At 36.1% G+C, this 13,984-nt stretch overlaps 2 protein-coding genes across 13 annotated transcripts in view; one reads left to right on the forward strand and one right to left on the reverse strand.

Moving 5' to 3' along the window:
- The window catches only part of LOC111611189, a 99,369-nt gene that overhangs the window by 42,956 nt on the left and 42,429 nt on the right, over positions 1-13,984 (reverse strand). The gene's annotated exons all lie outside the window — the stretch shown is intronic.
- Positions 6,027-11,068, forward strand: LOC111611204 (programmed cell death 1 ligand 1-like). Of its 10 annotated transcripts, none has more exons than XM_023347050.1 (5): positions 6,028-7,185; positions 7,254-7,366; positions 8,371-8,426; positions 8,539-8,901; positions 9,322-11,068. In XM_023347050.1, exons 3-5 carry the CDS (start codon positions 8,372-8,374, stop codon positions 9,579-9,581), a joined length of 678 nt encoding a protein of 225 aa, XP_023202818.1. In that variant the 5' UTR covers positions 6,028-7,185; positions 7,254-7,366; position 8,371; the 3' UTR covers positions 9,582-11,068. The 10 variants fall into 10 exon arrangements, 8 of the variants coding, with proteins under 8 accessions (XP_023202820.1, XP_023202818.1, XP_023202819.1 ...); XM_023347051.1 differs by having other exon boundaries at positions 7,259-7,366; XM_023347052.1 differs by lacking the exon at positions 7,254-7,366 and having other exon boundaries at positions 6,027-7,185.

Genomic DNA, 13,984 nt, shown 5'->3' on the forward strand with positions numbered 1-13,984 from the left:
CTGAAACTGAACATCATGGCAGCTGAGTCGTCGTTTCAGTGACTTGAAACAACATCATCTATAATTATTGTCTCAATATTACAGATAATAACATGCAAAGAAACGGTAACATCTGCAGTTCTGTCTTTATTAACAACTCATCTCCAAAAATATTTTCATGTTCATCAGATTTTCCTCATTCATGGTGAGACAAAGTCAAACATCTCATCAGTGGTTTCTCTCTTGTTACAGAAGGAAATCATTCTTTAATTCAGTCTCTCTTCAGACTAAACAGTTTGACTTTAGTAGAAGCATTTTGTTCTGCAGGTGTTTGTTTAGAAACTTCTTGTTACCTTGAGTTACTCAGCTTACAGGAAATCAAACTACCTGTGAAGAATATAATGGTAACAGCTCAGCTCTGTTCTGGTTGACCATGTCAGTCCATGTCAAACTTTTTTCTGTTTTCAGAAAACAAGGCAGCTCTGTGATGAGGGACAAATCCTCTAACAGAGGCAGAAAAAATGTTTCTTTCTGTTTTGTCAGAAATATTCTGACAGAATGTTTGTTTCTGACTTCAGGTCCAGGTTATGCATAACAGGAGGATGTTTACAGCAGCTTTATTTTATCTTTACAATATCATAAGAATCTACAGAACTGTGAAATGTGCAAGGACCTGATGCTGCAGGGACTGGTTAAAAATCACAGAATAAAAAATCAGCAGCAGATCTGTAATTTGAATACAGTTTAGAATTAGAGAAAATTCTGAATGTCATAAAAGAAAAGAAAAGAGGATGTAATAAACCTCTACAGTATTTCTGCAGACTGATGTAAAACCAAGACAAAAGCACCGCAGCACATATTCAGTCATGTTATTCTCATAGGTTATAATCCACATCTTATTTATGATTGTTTTGTCATGAGGATGTTAGTAACTAAAGGTCATTACAAGGTCAGAGTTTTGCATCCATCATATAGTAACGTGTTTCCATTCCACACAGGCTGATCTCGTCCATGTCACGATGCATTGATGCAGTAATTTATACTAGAGCTACATGTTTACAACAAACATCTAGTGTTAAAAAATGTTAATTTTATGTTTTAATAATTTTTAGTTGAAAGGTTCAAGTCTTTGTTTAATTTAACTTGAGCAGAAAAACCAGTTTGTAACCTGAAAGTTAAACCTTCATGTTGCTAAAATAAACACCTCCTTCCTGTTTCCAGTCATGAGTGAATCTGATGCAACAATGTTTGTGTTCAGATTAGAGCAAAAACATTGCAGATAATAACTTCATCTACTGGACTTTCCTCACTCACAACGAAGCCTCAGTCACTGTCTGATCGTCTCTCCTGCTGAAAATATTAATAATCACAGTGAGGAGAATCGACTCAATACTCCACTACAAAGTAAGTATCTGAAACTAATATATCAGTTTTACAGTCTGTGTCTTTATATTTTTAATTTTAAATTGTCATACACTCTTATTGTTTACAAGCAGTGACTGATTCAATATCACTTTATTTTTTACTTTAAAATAGATTTAAAGTTAATAAAGTTGCTGCTATTTCTGTTTAGTAGAAAACAAACCTGGTTATTTTCAGATGCTTCTTTTTATATTTTTATGAATTGAATTTTTAACAAACAAGATTGTTTGACACAAATACTGAAAGAAGTTTTTACATCTTAACAGAAATTACTTCTGTATGTTGTAAAAAGAAAATTAGGATGGAAATGTGTAAATAAAAGCTGAGCTTACAAAGAATATAAGCTTTTAGTTTTCTTTAAGCGCTCTATGAAAATGTTCTTTGTTTACACAGGCATTCAGTTTTTTAGGTTTAATGTCTCTGAGAGAAGATCATTTTTATGTTGACTGAAGCATTTTTTAAAACAAAAGTTAAACTGAATCAGGTTTAAAGTTCAGAAATGTTCTGGTGTCATTTCAGGTCATTTCCTGAGAGAGATGAATCCAGAGAAACAGCTTCAGTCAGTCACACCTGTTCTTCTGCTTTGGTTCACGTTTTATCGAGCTCTTGGATCCTGGCTGTGGCTGACAAACATCAATCAAAAGGTTTGTCGGTTCCTGAAAAAACTGAAGGTGGGGAATTAAAAACATCTGACAACAACATTTCACTGTCATTTTACAACTCAGAGTTAAAAGTTTTTATTCGAGTCACTATAAGAACAAATGTTCTGGGTTTGTTCCTGCTTGACTGAGAGAAACTTCTCTGGTTTAAACATTAATTTTGTTTTGAAAACTGTTTCACTCCTTCACCAAACTATCAGATCAACCACAGCAGCTTGTTAATCCCAGCAGGAGGCTGACTGACAAGGACGAGGGTCTAGTCAAAGTACATAAGAAACAATAAATCTACCAACAGCATAACCTTGGATCAAAACAAGAAACGACAGAAACAAGCTAACAGAAAGTCACTTTGTTGACTTTCTATTGTTGCATCAACACTTATAATGAAAAGCAAAGACAAACCTTAGAGACATGATCAGTGTGAACTCTTGTGATCTGCAGATCTGGATCAGGAACACGGTTGGATTTTATGTTGTGATGGATTTTATTAGTAAGTTTATCATATTTGTTTCTAGTTTTTCTTTTTTGACTTTAATACTTTGTGTAATTTGACAGAATATTAAAGTCATTGCAGGTTAAGGAACAAAAGCAACTAATTTATGACAGAAAATGTTTATGTTTTGTTTGTAGTAAATATGGGAAGTTAATCAAGATGTTTCTGAGTTTTATAGTAGCAATGTATTCCTCTATTTCTATATGTTTATTTTTATTGATCTATAATAGTACTCTGTGGTACTATGAACATGCAGTGGACAAAAAGATGTTTATTTACTATTTACTGTTATTGATAAAATCTCTTAAAGTCTGTAAAACTAGAAAGCAGAAAATTTGTTTTATTTTTCTGAGTCTCTAATTGAAGATCCTGAGATTTTTTTTTCTGAATGAAGTCAGATTGAGTTGTTATGAATCCAGATGTTCCTTGTATTGTTAGTGATGATGTTCCTGATGTTCTGCTGCCTCTCCTCCTCTTCCTCTCTCAGGATGAAGATGATCTCCAGGATCCTGCTGCTCCTCATCCTCAGCTCATGTCTCTGTGGTCAGTCTCCATCTTGTCTTTGTGACAGAAAGCTCTCTAGATGGAGCTGAAAGACTCCCATGTTCCAGTTCTCAGTGTGTCTGCTCCTCTCTTTCCCTCTCTGTCTCCTCAGCAGCAACATTTGTAGTGAATGTGACACAGAGCAGCTATCAGGCAGAGGAGAACCACAGCATCACTCTGGAGTGGACCTTCACCACCAAGACTCAGGGATCCTGGAAGAATCTGTTCATCTACTGTGAAGCAAACACTGATCATGGAGTTTTAGTTCTCTATCAGGTCCATGAAGGTGTTGAGATTTCAAAGTCTCAGGATGAACAGTTTTCAGGACGAGTCCAGAGTGACAGAGACGTCCTCAGAGAAGGACGAATCAGATTAAATGTGTCCAGACTGAGGACTGAAGACTCTGGTCTGTATCTGTGTGACGTGATGACAGATTATGGATTCAACTCTGGAAGATGTCGACTCAACGTTACTGGTGATTTTAAGCTTCAAAAAAACTTTAAAGTTTTTCTGTTAATCAGCCAAGAATTTGTTGCTCTTGTGTCGTTTAGCTCAGAAGTATTTTCTCTTTTCATTTCTTTTAACATGTTTTTATGTTTATTGTGTTTTCACGGCATCTTGTCTGTCTGTTGGTTTCCCTAAAATTTAAAGCCAAAGTCAATATAAAGCAAACATCAGTTTCTCTGACCAAACGTCTCTAATGAGGCACAAAATCAGTTTTTATCTTTTGGTTCTTTCCAGCTTCTTCTGGAATTTTCCATCATCATAAAGAAGATTCAGTGTCAGACAGTCGAGGACGGGTCGGCCTTTATGTTTTACTGGGACCGACAGCAGCAGCAATCATAGTTTTACTGATCAAACATGGATCCAGAACTCTTTAGTGAATCGGCTGATGATGAACTTTAATTCAGTTGTTTAACTCTGAAGCTTCAGGAAGCAGCTGATGGATCCTGAACTCATTTTGGATTCTACTTTGGTAAACAGGAGAGATCATGATCTCCAGTCCTGACAGCAAAACAATCCCACATCATTACTCCTCCACCACTGTGCTTTACAGCTGCTGTTGAATCTTTTCTGCTCATTTATTACTAAGTCTGTAAACATGTTGTTGTTGTTTAAAGCTAAAACTTCCCCACTGGTTTTATTTTTCCCTGTTGCTGTAGTTTTGTAGTTCACTTTGACGTAACTTTAGAAATAATATTATATATGTATAAATGTTTCCAAGATAATTATTTCTAATTAAGTTAGAGTTAATAGTCAATGAAATGATGAACTTTAAACCTAAAGAATAAATTTGGGCTCAACTTTACAATAACAACATTTAATGAAGGAAAAACTGATTTTTATTCATTACTGTATTTAAAGATAATTAAATTCTTGTTTCCAAATCTTTTTAAAAGATTCAAAGTCCTGTACTGTTATGTTTTAATGTTTTGATGCTCATTGTCATTATCATCTGCTCTTCCTACAATGTTTATTCATGAATATTTATGAATTTACTGTAAAATTATTTGACTTCATGTGAAGTTTTCCTGATAACTTTTCTAAACTAAACGAGGTGAGTCAGGAAGTTTCCCAGATGTTTGAATGTTTCTTCACGTTTCTGTACGATAATGTTCTTGTTAAATGATTGAATAAAGAAATGACCACAGAGAACCAGTCCTCCATCAGATCCAAGATGGCTTCCACTCTGCAAGGTGTCGACTCAGCATCTCTGGTAGGTTCAGTAAAATATTTGTCATTTTTAATCATTTATATTTAAAGTTTCTATTCCTGCAGCGTTTTGCTTTATTCTGATGTAAAATCCTAAAGAAAATGATGAGGATCAATAGAGGATGACTTACAGCTCCAATGAGGGAAATATTTAGTGTTTCCATAAATCCTGGTTCTGTTGCTGCTGACCCGTCCAGCTGCAGCTGGCAGTAATTTCAGTCTGCTTCTTCTTTAAAATGTCCAGAATCACAAAAATATTAGCAAATATCTCAGTGCATATTTACTCATTATTATTCAAACACTGTTTTTAGAAACTCAAATGTTTTCCAGGCTGTTTTTGCTCATCCTGATCTGGACTTTTAATTTCTCCTCTTCATGTTTTGGTTCTTAATGTTGGCAGAAACATGAGGATTAAAATCCCACCTGAATCATTTTCTCAGTCCAGCTGCTGTTCATGTTGCAGTTAAACAACAACATCAGTTCTTATGGTTCAAACTGCAGCAGGAATCATTTCACAGAAAATCCTGTCAATATTTTACCTTCGGCTGAAATCATCAGACGCTGAGTCGGCATCTTCCAGAGACGAAACCGTCTTCAGTCTGAACACATGGAGTCTGATTCATCCTCTGAGTGGGTGTAGATGATTGATTGATTGGTTGATTGATTGATTTGTTTTGTTCTTTGAAGCCACAATGAAACAGAGAATTCAGATTTCACATTTTCAATCGTTTCAAGAGTTTTTTTTTCTATTTGCTTCGATTATTTGGAGACAATTTATTAGATTGTTGTAGTGGCGACTTTTCAGCACTAGAGGGAGAAGCAACGTTTAGTAAAAAGCTCAAATAGAGCTGATCTCAGTTCTGGAAACAAACATCTCAACAGTGAACAACCATCCTGACAGAAAGTCTGCATAAATATGGATTTATTAATAACATGAGAACATTATGAACAGACCAACTGGAGCAGATAAAAAACTTTATGCTCAGTAACAAAGAGCATCAATTAAACAGCTTTAAGACCAAACATCAGAACAGATCAATGAGTCCAGAAAACTTTGAATCAATATTTTACAGTATATTCTAGAATATTTGTAATTTTTCAGAGACTCTGGAGGTTGAGTTTATTATCTATAAGCCATAATCAAAGTTACAAGAAAAAAAAAGGTTTAGAATATGTGAGTCTATATAATATATGCTAGTTTTACTTTCTGAATTAAGTGTTGAACTTTTTAACAAAATTATAACTTTTTGTGCTCTTGTTTATTTCTACAGTGGAATAAAAATAATATATAAACACAGTTGCTGATGAGAAAACCTTCATTTAATGTCTCAACATACATTCATCACCATTCAGTGAATTATTACTGTTTAAAATGAATTATTTCAGGAACTTGACCTTCCAGTTTATATTTAGTAAAACTGCTGGTGTGATTTGAGCTGTGGGCGGAGTCACGTGTTTAACTCCTCCCACGCCGCCGCAGTGAAGCTCTGCTCGGAGCAAACCGTAGAAACTTTTTCTGCCTCTGAACCTTCGTGATTCTCCAGTGTTGAAATCTTATCATTTCAGAGACAGTTTCATTATAAACTGTAAACAAATGAAACATTTTCTGAGTGTGAAATATCAAACACATTTCGTCACTGCAGACATATTGATCTGTGAAGCACTTCAGACTTTTTTATTCGTCTTTATTCTGTTGAAAGAAAGAACAGAAACGAATCTATGAACGTAAACGGGACTGATTGTGTTGTCAGCGTTGGTGGGAAACCCTGAGTTTAAGAGCTGAAACATGTTGGACAAACACGTTTAATACTGATAGGAGACACAAAACATTCAGAGAGTTCAGAAAGAAAAACAAGTTACAGGAGATTAAAAGTTATTTTACAATATATGAACTGGGAAACACAATGTTATTATTTACTGATTGTGTTTTACACTCACAAGAAACGTGTAGTTTAGTAAAAGGTTTTATCCAACTAACTCTAAACGGATCCACATTAAATATAATAAACTTACTCGGTTAGTTTTTCTTCTTCATCAGCGTCATCACTGACCTTGTGTCCAGGTCTCTGCACAGCTTTGCTGCTGATCTACAGGCCTGAATTAACAGATCGACTAATTATTTCTGCTATGCGCTTCCAATAACAGATGGTTGAGGAATCAAACCAAAGTTTGTTGGCAGCTTTCACGACTGACATCATTCAGCTCCACAGTTTCCGCTTTGCTTTGCTTTGCTTTGTTCTTGTACTGCAACTCATTCCTCAGAGTCTAACGGAGCAGGAGGGGAAACTCCCTGATTCAGGACGAGTCCGGTGTTATGCCCTGCAACAGGGAGATGAATGTAAAGAATGTCCGGCATTAGGAGGAGGAGTTCTTAAAGTGAGTAGGAGTTTGATCCCTCGACCGCCTCTAAAAAGCATAACTGAAATTATTTGTCTGTCTGTTAGTTTAGATCTGGTCTGTAGCTTTAGAGATCAGTAGCAACGTTATGCAGAGACCTGGACACAAAAGTTGACAAAGCAACAAAATATGGAGGCTGATAAAGAAGAAAACTAACAGAGTAAGTTTATTCTATGTGGATCTGTTTGTCTATAATTTAGAGTTAGTTGGATAAAACCTTTTAGTTAAATACACGTTTCTTGTGAATAAATGTAAAACACGACAGTTAAGTCCTGAAACCATGTTTTCCAGTTCATCTATCTGTAATAATAACTTTTAATCTTCTGTAACTTGTTATTATTTCTTGCAGCTGAAAGTTTAGTGTCTCTGGTTTGACACTTTTGTCCAACATGTCTCAGGTTTCAAACTCAGACAGGATGTGTCTCCATCCTGTTCTCCACACCACGACATGTGGAAAATGTTCAGCAGGGAAAACTGCAGCCTGGAGAGGATTGTCTAAAAACCTCTCTCACATTTCGATGCGTTTCACAAGGATGAAGGAGTGAACTGATGCTGGATTCAGAGCAGACTCAGTTCACTCCTTCACACAGGATTCACCAGAGACAATCCTAGATACAAACATCTTACCTGAAGAGAAGAACTGGACCGTTGCTCAGTGGGTCAAAGTCCTGTTTTCAGATGAAAGTAAAGTTTGTATTTCATTCAGAAATGAAGGTTCCAGAGTTTGGAGGAAGAATGAAGAGAACCAGAAACCAAGTTGATTAAAGTCCAAAGTGAAACTGACTGGATAGAAATTAAAAGTCTTTTCAGAAACCTGATATCTCTGTTTAGGATATTTATGTTTTTATTGGTCTTATACAGTTTTCTAATTGTCTGTAAATAATAATCATCAAAATTACAAGAAGGCTCAGAGAATATAATCTAAATATTTTATTTAGATATAAACAATCTAAATAAAATATTTCAGAATAAAAGTTTCAGAAGGAGCAGAGAATAAAAACATGTTCTGTTGTCTGACGGCTGTATAGTTTTATTACCACAAGGTGGCAGTATTGATCTGTTTCTAAATAAAGTTAATTCTGTAGCAGGAATCCAGATGTTCCTTGTATTGTTAGTGATGATGTTCCTGATGTTCTGCTGCCTCTCCTCCTCTTCCTCTCTCAGGATGAAGATGATCTCCAGGATCCTGCTGCTCCTCATCCTCAGCTCATGTCTCTGTGGTCAGTCTCCATCTTGTCTTTGTGACAGAAAGCTCTCTAGATGGAGCTGAAAGACTCCCATGTTCCAGTTCTCAGTGTGTCTGCTCCTCTCTTTCCCTCTCTGTCTCCTCAGCAGCAACATTTGTAGTGAATGTGACACAGAGCAGCTATCAGGCAGAGGAGAACCACAGCATCACTCTGGAGTGGACCTTCCCCACCAAGACTCAGGGATCCTGGAGGGAACTGTTCATTGACTGCAGCTTGTTGGATCCTCGCAGAAGATTATTCCACTATCAGGTCCATAAAGGTGTTGAGATTTCAAAGTCTCAGCATGAACATTTTTCAGGACGAGTCCAGATTGACAAAGACGTCCTCAGAGAAGGACGAATCAGACTCCATGTGTCCAGACTGAGGACTGAAGACTCTGGTCTGTATCGGTGTGAAGTGAAAACTGAAGATGGATCCAACAATGCTGCATGTCGACTCAACGTTACTGGTGAGTTCATGTTGCAACATATGAACTTTATAAAGTCTAAATGCTGAAAAAGTGAAATTGAACTGAAAAAATGCAGCAAAGTTTTTCTGATATATAAAAAAAAAAACTTTTGTGTTTTTCTGTGAAATTATTTCTTCCTGTTTCTCTTGGTTTTTATTTATTTAGATTATTTTTTCCTCTGATTTAGTTTGAGGAAACTCAGACTGAGGTAAAAGTCCTAACTGGTTTCATCCAGAGAGTCGGAGAAAAATGAAAAGTTTTCATGTTTCTTTGTGATCAGAACCGACCCGGTTTATAAAGGTTAAAACAGAATAAAATGTTTCTGTGTTGTTTATATGGTTTCATGTTTAATTGTTTCCCATTAAACTTTATTCTTCTAAAGGTTTCTGTAATATTCAAAACTCTCTTCTATCTTTCCAGCAGCTGCTGATGTTTGTGCAGTCCGGAGAACGACCTTGGATCCAGAACCAGAAGGTCGAGGAAGGAACGGCCCCCATGATTCTCTCGGACTGACAACAGCAGCAGCTGCTGCTGATGTCTCTCCAACCCAGAAAACGACCTTGGATCCAGAACCAGAAGGTCGAGGAAGGATCGGCCTCCATGTTTCTCTGTTACTGACAGCAGCAGCAGCAGCAGCTCTGATGGTCAAACTTTTCCTGACTCTCCGTTCAAAGGGTTGATATGGATGATGATCCTGTGGGCAGGAAGGAGCTCCAGTAGCAGTCTGTGTTGGACTGAATATGAAGAAGCCTCTGACTGAAGACTGTTGCTGTTTGACCAAATCATGGCTGCATGACAAGCAAACAGGTCAAATATCAGACAGCAGAGAAAATAATTCACTGAAACACTGGATGACATCATCAGGCTCTGCTAATCCACCTCATCAGCTTCTGCTTCTCCTCTGTAGAGAGAGAGTAAGTTGTAAAACAATACATTGTTGTCATGGTTACGTATCACTACAACTGTCTGAAAGTAAAAAGTGTAAGAGCAAAAATCCTTCTAGTGGCAGAGCAACCAGAACCAGAGGGAAACCAGAACCAGAACCAATCAGAGCCGACGTAGCTGAGCTGCTCCAACATGGCTGTCATGGAAGAAATTACTTTAGCAAGAGTCTGGATGAGAAGAAATAAGGAATTTATTAAAACCTTGCAAGGTGAGAACAGAAATACAGAGTCGTAGGAATCTGTCAAGTCTGCTCTGACCAACAGTGGATCTGGTTTCCTTTTATAGGTTCTGGTCAGAGAAGAGAGACTTGATTGGACTATAGGTGTGAATCCCTGATTGTGATGTACCAGAGATTCTGTGGAGACCAACACAGATAGTCTGGCCATTTGTCTGTTGTTAAGGAAAGGAGATGATTCTCTGATGCTAAAGGATAAATTCTACGTTGGGAAGAAACTTTTAGATCGTCTCCAGGATCAAGGAGCTCCTGCTGTTCTTTGGTACAGCAGAGGCCCATCTGAGAGCAGCTTGACCAAAATCATGATAAGATCATGCAGACAACCTAAAGCAGAAGAGAGGTGAGGAGAACCTTATAACATTTTCTATTACGATGGCGCCTCCATGTTTTCTCTGTTTATTGAGATCAAACTTCTGGACTTTGGTCTCATCGGTCCAGAGGATTTTGTTCCAGGAGTCGTTTGGTTCAGTTCTGATGACTTTGTCCAGTTCAGTCCAGATTAATGGATGTTTTTACACAAGTTTATAATTGAAGTAAAAACCAGCTGGTGAAACGTTTATAATAAATGTTATTTTTATAAACAACTGATTTTTATAAATGTTTTTATATGTAAAATATTTTAATTTAGTGAATGAATGAATCGTAGTAAAAAAATGAACAGAGTCTTTCCATCTGTTGTTTTGAATCAACTTTAAAAAGTTTTGTTGAAGCAAATTTATTGAAGTCATTTTTCTCAGAGCTTTGATTCAGAAAGTATTAAAATTCAGTCATTTCAAATGAATCAACATGAATCTCAATGAAAAGCTGCCAGTGAGTCGTTTTCTCAGCTTTCAGCTCCAAAAGGTTCTGTGGATCAGAACCATCCAGTTATTAAAGCTGAACAGCTGAGAGGTTTTGTTACTGTGATCAGTTTATCTGCTTTGTTTTCTGTTTCTGCTGTTAAAATGTAAATAAATCAGTTTTATAGAAAGATGCTGTCAGGACTCTAATTCCATGTTAATAGAATAAATTTCATTATTTTATCATATTTATTTTTCTGCAGCGTCTCATTAAACCGTCAGATGATCAACATTTAGCTCCAGATCAACTGGTTCAGAGCAGCTGGTTAAACTGGAGCTTTGATCAGGAACCAGAACATCTGGACCCAGATGTTCTGAGTAACAGAGTTTTAATCTATAAAACTCTGAATAATAATAATAATAATAATAATAATAATAATAATAATTATTATTATTATTATTATAATAATAATAATAATAATAATAATAATAATAATAATAATAATAATAATAATAATAATCACTAAAATCAGTCAAATCTATAAAGATCCAACCAGGAAGTAAAATGACGTTACCTCAGCAGAGATCAGCTGCAATGTGTGGTTTTGTCCACATGGTGGCGCTCTAAGCTCTGACTAAAAGCTGCTCAGCAGTGAAAGTTAGTATTTCTCCTCCTTTCTGTCTATATTCAGTTCTGATGTGAAAACACAGATTTAGAAATGTTTCTTTAATGAAATGTGTTTATTTCTAACAGCTTTAAGACGTGATTATTGAATATTGATCTGATCAGTTGATCAGCAGCTTCATCCTGATGCTTCACTCTGTGATCTTCACTTCAGGTTGAGTTCAGATCAGGTAACATGATCCTGAGATTCTGGATCAGAACCAAGAACCCGTCCTCACCAGATATTCAGACGACCAGCTGCAGATCAGCAGCAACTCCAGCCTCATGCAGGTCAAAGGTCAGGCTGCGTGTGCAGAGGAAACCAGAATCCTCCAACATCAAGACGGTTCTAAACAAATACCTGCAGAACAAAATGCATCTATAAAGGTCAAACTGTTCAGTCAGAAGAGAGACTGAATTAAAGAAAAGCTTAGTGGTGCAGCAACTGGGAAAGTTTTGAGCAGAGAATCAGAACCGAGGTTAGAGGAACCACTGATGAACTGTTTGAGTTTCAGAAATGGTTCACGAATGAGGAAGCTGTTCTTTTCTGTCAGAAACAAAAGGTTTGCAGAACTGAATCTGAAGCAATTAAACTAAATTAAGGATTAATGAACCACAGAAATGAGCAGGGTTCTAATGATGAAATAAATAATCCTGTTAAAGGTGTTTCCTGTCTGACAATCATCTCTTACACTGTCTGTTATCAGACAGGAAATCAGTGCTGCACTGACTGAATGATGATAAAATGTGTTGTCAGGAGAAATAGAGTCAATGTTTCTCAGTGTTTGAGAAAAGCAAGCATAGATCCTCCATTTGTTTCTGAAAGCTGATTTTCAGGTTTGTTCTATTAAAACTGTTTTCTACATGTGACCAGATGTATCTCTGTGAGGCTTCTTCTGTAAAACTGAGGAATATGATAGAGATTAAATTATAACATATTTGATCTTATTTGCTCCAACATTCTTACCAATTCATCAACTTTAACACCTCAGTGTTCATGATTTTTCAACCTGCCATAATTTCAGGCACAGAAGCTTCTGAAGAAGAAACTTCAGCTCATTTATCATTTAATAAAATACTCAGTGAAATGAAAACATGTTTTCCTTTGAATGATCAGATCAGTGGCTCTGACTGGAAAATTCAGAATGAGGAACTTCATTAGAGTTTTGAAAGTTGAACTGAACAGAGAAAAAGATAAATAAATGTTCAGAAATGATTGTTGGCTTTGTAACAAACTGCTGCAGGTGAATCAGCAGGTGAGATATTTATTTCCTGTTAACTCAGTAAGCTTCCTTTGCAAACACTTCATGTTTTTGTCAAAGTGACATAAAGCATGAAGGTTTCAAAATTCAGTTTTTTTTTTTAACCTTCAGTTTTACCAGAGTGTCTCACCTGGTAACTGCATGGTGGAAGCAGCAGTAAAAGTCTGACGTTTAGTGAGGATAAAAGTCAACAGCAGATCTGTGAGCAGCTCATCTGTCTTTTGAAGACAATTTCCATGTGAGGAAAATGTGTGTAAAAGAAAAAAAGGATGTAATAAACTTCTATATGATCTATTTCTACAGACAGAAATCAAGAGAAAAAAAACATGGCAGCATCTATAGTCATATTATTCATGGTTTATGTAATCCACATCTTATTCATGATATTTTGCCACAAGGAGAGTCAGCAACAAAAGGTCACTGCTGAAGAAGTTGGTTGTTCACAGAACTCTGTATTAAAGCATATTGTAAATGAGCTTCCATTCCTCTTAGTGCCACAGGCTGATCTCCTCCATGCCACGATGCATTGATGCAGTAATTCAAGCAGGAGGAAGTTCAGCCAATTACTGGAGGCATAGAAATGTACAAACCTTACAGACGCTGACATTTGTGCTCAAAATATCTGTTTTTGGTCCAATTACATATTCTCATTTCCTCAGATCCTGGATTTTGAGGTTTCTTTGCCTGAAAGCCATAGTTATAAACATTTCCAAAAATAAAAGCTCTAAATATTTTACTATGTGTATCAAATCTCTACAAAATGAGAGTTTACTTTCTGAAATTACTGGCAAGAAATATTGAATTTTTATTCAATATTCTAGTTTTTGAGTTTGTTAAATCAATATTGAATAAATTATGGATGAATTGATTCATGATAAAGTTTGTTGGTTTAGTAATAAGCAGATTGAGTTGATATTTATGTTTCTAGATCTTCACACAGTAAATCATGAATTAATCGATGAGTAATAAATGATGCAAAATTATTTTCCACCAAACAAATAAAATAAAATAAATAAAATGCTGAACTGATCTTAATGTTTATTTTTCCATGATTAAATTATTTTTCAGTAAAATGCTGAACCAGAGCAGAACTGAGCTGTTATTATTATATTCTTTACAGTTTTGACTTCCTGCAAGTGAGGAAAAAGTAACTGTTGAAATGTATTGTTTGAGGTAACAGTCAGAGGAAGCAGTACAC

The sequence above is a fragment of the Xiphophorus maculatus genome, chromosome 14 (assembly GCF_002775205.1).
Source record: "Xiphophorus maculatus strain JP 163 A chromosome 14, X_maculatus-5.0-male, whole genome shotgun sequence".
Lineage (NCBI taxonomy): Eukaryota > Metazoa > Chordata > Actinopteri > Cyprinodontiformes > Poeciliidae > Xiphophorus > Xiphophorus maculatus.

Excerpts from the sequence above, each read along its gene's own strand:
- LOC111611204 (XM_023347045.1), top strand. The coding sequence starts at position 8,303 with ATGTTCCTTGTATTGTTAGTGATGATGTTCCTGATGTTCTGCTGCCTC. Across the intron at positions 8,427-8,538 it reads CCTCAGCTCATGTCTCTGTG|CAGCAACATTTGTAGTGAAT; the intron begins GTCAGTCTCCAT and ends CTGTCTCCTCAG. Across the intron at positions 8,902-9,321 it reads ATGTCGACTCAACGTTACTG|CAGCTGCTGATGTTTGTGCA; the intron begins GTGAGTTCATGT and ends CTATCTTTCCAG.